The sequence below is a fragment of the Rissa tridactyla genome, unplaced genomic scaffold, assembly GCF_028500815.1.
Source record: "Rissa tridactyla isolate bRisTri1 unplaced genomic scaffold, bRisTri1.patW.cur.20221130 scaffold_47, whole genome shotgun sequence".
Taxonomy (NCBI): Eukaryota; Metazoa; Chordata; class Aves; order Charadriiformes; family Laridae; genus Rissa; species Rissa tridactyla.
In genome coordinates this window covers 67,794-72,030 of record NW_026529679.1, presented here as the reverse complement: position 1 = coordinate 72,030, position 4,237 = coordinate 67,794, and the positions used below count along the sequence as shown (strand labels likewise).

The 4,237-nt window shown below is 52.3% G+C and overlaps 1 protein-coding gene across 1 annotated transcript; it reads right to left on the bottom strand.

Annotated features, from left to right (window-relative positions):
* Positions 1-2,357: 2,357 nt before the first annotated feature.
* On the bottom strand, positions 2,358-3,317 carry LOC128903546 (olfactory receptor 14A16-like). The gene has a single exon (XM_054187562.1). It carries the CDS (start codon positions 3,315-3,317, stop codon positions 2,358-2,360), a length of 960 nt encoding a protein of 319 aa, XP_054043537.1.
* Positions 3,318-4,237: the final 920 nt, after the last annotated feature.

Here is a 4,237-nt window from a genome sequence, read left to right as displayed (position 1 = left end):
GTTTTTAAAGTTTTCAATGTTTTCAGCTGATGATGTCATGCTCATAAGTTTTAACATTTGTTTCTCAGGTTTTCAAGCAGACCTCCGCTGTCTGCCCATCAGTATCCGGTGGTACTTCCAGAGGATCCAGCGTGAGATCACCTTGTGAAGTCACCTCATGACAGCAAGGTGATTGGCCAGGAGAAGGCAGACATCATGAGGTCATCAAGGACATCAGATGGGAAGGCTGCAGACAGATGACTGGGGCCCTGGTGAGGCCCTGCTCTGGGCTGAAGCCACCAGCACATGCCATGGGAACCTATGGGTTGTGGCATGAGAAATGTGACAGAGAACAGCGTGAGAAGGGACCAGCAGTATGGGCAGCTGCCTGTGTCCGTATCACAGGGTCCGTATCGCCTGGGTCTCACAGGCGGCTGCAGATGTGAGAAGTGGCCAAACTGCACAGAGGGGAAGCACTGGGGATCTCCTGGGCAGTCAAGTCTTGCAAGGGAAGTGCCTAGGGAAGCCATCAGTGATGCCACTGAAGTCCCAGAGGACGTAGGCAATGGTATCAAGTGTAGTGTAGTGTAGTAGTATCCAAACTATCAAATTGTGTACAAATGGGTAAAACCTGAGACTATTAGGCAAAAAGTAATTGGTGTGGGTTACGAATTGGGGAGGAGACTGGGGCACGGAAAGGGAGGGATCAAGGTCGATCGTGGAGAAGAAGCCTATGGAAGATGTGGAGGAGGGGGATTCAAGGTGCCAGCTGCCCATGGGGAGGTGGCTGGTCAGTGCTGGTCTGGCCAAACCCCACGCCTCATCACCGTGGTCAGTCCTGCAGTACTGGTTTCAGTTGGGGTGGAGTTAATTATCTGCCTAGTAACTTGTATGGGGCTGTGTTTTAGACTTGTGATGAAAACAGTGTTGGTAACACACCAGTGTTTCAGTCATTGCTGAGCCGTGCTTGCACAGCACCAAGGCCTTTTCTGCTCCTCACCCCACCCCACCAGCGACTAGGCTGGGGGTGCACAAGGAGTTGAGAGGGGACACAGCCAGGGCAGCTGAGCCCAACTGACCAAAGGGATATTCCATACCATAGGGCATCGCGCTCAGCAAGAAAATCTGTGGGAAGAAGGAGGAAAGGAGTAGCGTTCAGAGTCATGGGATTTGTCTTCCCAAGTCATCGTTATGCGTGATGGAGCCCTGCTTTCCTGGAAAGTGCTAAATATCCGCCTGCCAATGGGAAACAGGGGATGAATTCCTTATTTTCCTTTGCTTGCACACACAGCATTTGCTTTCCCTGTCAAACTGTCTTTATCTCAACCCATGAGTTGTCTCACTTTTACCTTTCTGATCCTCTCCCTCATTGTACCGTGAGCGGGCGACTGTGTGGTGCTTAGCTGCTGACCGGGGTTAAACCACGACATTTACTCAACTCTGCTCCTGGCTATTTGCTGTGTGAGTGGGCTCACTCTTGTTTGTGTGGTTTTGGCATGAATGTATGTACATGCTTTGCTGGGGCGGGATGGCAAGGAGGAGGAGGAGGACACGGGGCAATGGAGAGACCCAGGGCCGGGAATGTACGGACCACTCATGCAACCTTCACATCAGATCAGCCACAGAGTGGGAAAAGGATGGGGCCAGTTGTGTTGCTCATGGTCGTGTAAGTGCTGCTGTTGGTGGGTCGCTGTAAAGGTGCTGGTGCCCTTTGGAGTTGGTCTGTGTCGGGTTGCCTGTGTCCATCTTGTTTCCTTGCAGATACCTGGACTTAATGCTTTCCCTTTGGGTGACTCCACTTTGGGCGATCGCTCGCTTTGTGAGGCTCCAGTCACTGACCACCCCAGGTGCACACAGTCCGTGCCTATCTCGCAGGCTCTCCAGGCACCTCCAGATCCTTCTCCTGGAGTACGTCCTCTGCCCTGTCGCACGCTGGGACACTGCACTATGACAGTATCTCAGTGACCATTCACCATCTCCACCGTCAATAGGCAACAACAGATGAGTCCTAAGTCCAACCCTTATTCCCTAACAGCTTCCAATATGACAACGAGCTTTTTACTCGGGCCCTTTTGGGGTGAAACATCGGGGCCTGTTCCTGATATCAGCTTTGGAAGAACAGCCAAAACTTGAGGAACTGCACAGGGAAGATGTCACAGTATTAGAGAGACATTACAGAAGTGGCAGCTCTCAAATTGTGTTAGAAAAACATTTATACAGGTTTCAGGCGATAGAGAGAGATGGGTTCATGTCTCAGGAGAGTGAGCTAAATACAAACAATTATTTAAAAATGTAATAACCATAAACAACACTACAGGAAATGCTAGAAAGAAAAAACAATAAACAGAGTACAGGCCTGCACTGGGATACCGTAGATGTCATTTGTGGACAGTGATGAAAAATTTATCAATATTGACAAACATCGAATAAATGACTTTCCTAATGGACTCCTTGAGCTCCTGGTTCCTCATGCTGTAGATGAGGGGATTCACTGCTGGAGGAACCACTGAGTACAGCACTGCCACCACCAGATCGAGAACTGGGGAGGAGATGGAGGGGGGCTTCAGGTGAGAAAATAAGCCAGTGCTGATAAAGATGGAGACCACGGCCAGGTGAGGGAGGCACGTGGAGAAGGCTTTGTGCCGTCCCTGCTCAGAGGGGATCCTCAGCACGGCCCTGAAGATCTGCACATAGGACAGCACGATGAAAATAAAACATCCAAAAACTAACAAAGCACTTAATATAAGAAGGCCAAGTTCCCTCAGGTAGGAGTGTGAGCAGGAGAGCTTGAGGATGTGGGGGATCTCACAGAAGAACTGGTCCACAGCATTGCCCTGGCAGAGGGGCAGGGAAAATGTACTGGCTGTGTGCAGGACAGCAGTGAGAAACCCACTGCCCCAGGCAGCTGCTGCCATGTGGACACAAGCTCTGCTGCCCATCAGGGTCCCGTAGTGCAGGGGTTTGCAGATGGCAACAGAGCGGTCATAGGACATGACAGTGAGAAGGGCACACTCTGCGGCAAGGAAGAAGACAAACAGAAAAAGCTGGGCAGCACATCCTGTGTAGGATATAGCCCTGGTGTCCCAGAGGGAATTGACCATGGCTTTGGGGACAGTGGTGGAGATGAAGCCGAGGTCGAGGAAGGCGAGGTTGAGGAGGAAGAAGTACATGGGGGTGTGGAGGCGGTGGTCACAGGCGATGGTGGTGATGATGAGGCTGTTGGCCAGGAGGGCAGCCAGGTAGATGCCCAGGAAGAGCCCGAAGTGCAAGAGCTGCAGCTCCCGTGTGTCTGCGAATGCCAGGAGGAGGAACTGGCTGATGGAGCTGCCGTTGGACATTTGTTCCGCTCTGGGCATGGGGGACTGTTGAAAGAGGGAAAGACCTTGGCAAGTTAAGGCAGACTTCTTTGACCCCACCTCATTCTGTTTCCAAAAAGATCTCCGCAAAAGGACTTCTCTTCCTTTGGAATAATTTCATTCAGATCCTTTTTGTGAGATCAAGTTTGTGCTGCTGAGGGCACTTTCTTTGCAGGGGCAGAAATCCTTCTCTTTCCCATTGCCTTTAGCCTGAACACTGCTGAGCCCTGAGGGACAAAAGGGCTCTCTGTGCCCCAGTGCAGAGTCAGGAGAGCTGCTCTGCACACCAGTGACCTGCTGGGCACCACCCAGCTGTCCTGTGCTTACACCTCTCTTTCTTGGACAATGGTCTCCCTGACAATGTACTTGAAGATGAAAATGGCCTTTTGTGGGTGTTAAAGTGTCCATTTACAAAGTCGGTTTCTCCCATCTGGTTTCTCTTTCCCTGTGCAGCCGAGCAGAGAGGGATGCAGCCCGGTGGAGTGGCTCTCTGCTGCCTGGAGCTGCCCCTGCCAGGAGCTGCTTCTCTGTGCCCAGGTCTCCTCCCTCTCCCTGCTCCCAGAGCCCATCCCACCCGCTGGGGGCTCAGCTCTGCCCTGCAGACCCCTCCTGGCAGCAGGGCACTGCCCAGGGCCATCTCCCTCTTTGTGGCTCCTCAGGAGGAGATGAGAGAAAGCCTGATGCTGGAAGCAAAGGTGCTGCTGGTGCTGTGTGTAGGGAGAGGAGGGGGTGAAGGCACTTTGTGAGCTTTCTGGCAGATCTGCTGGTTCCTCAGTGGAACAGTGACAGCTCCTTTCCCTCAGGAGACAGCTGAGAGCACAGACCCTGCAATGTCTTCATCTTCCAGGCAGCCCCTGCCTTGTCTTTCCTCTGTAAATGCTGCTCTGCCAGTGCTCTGGGGG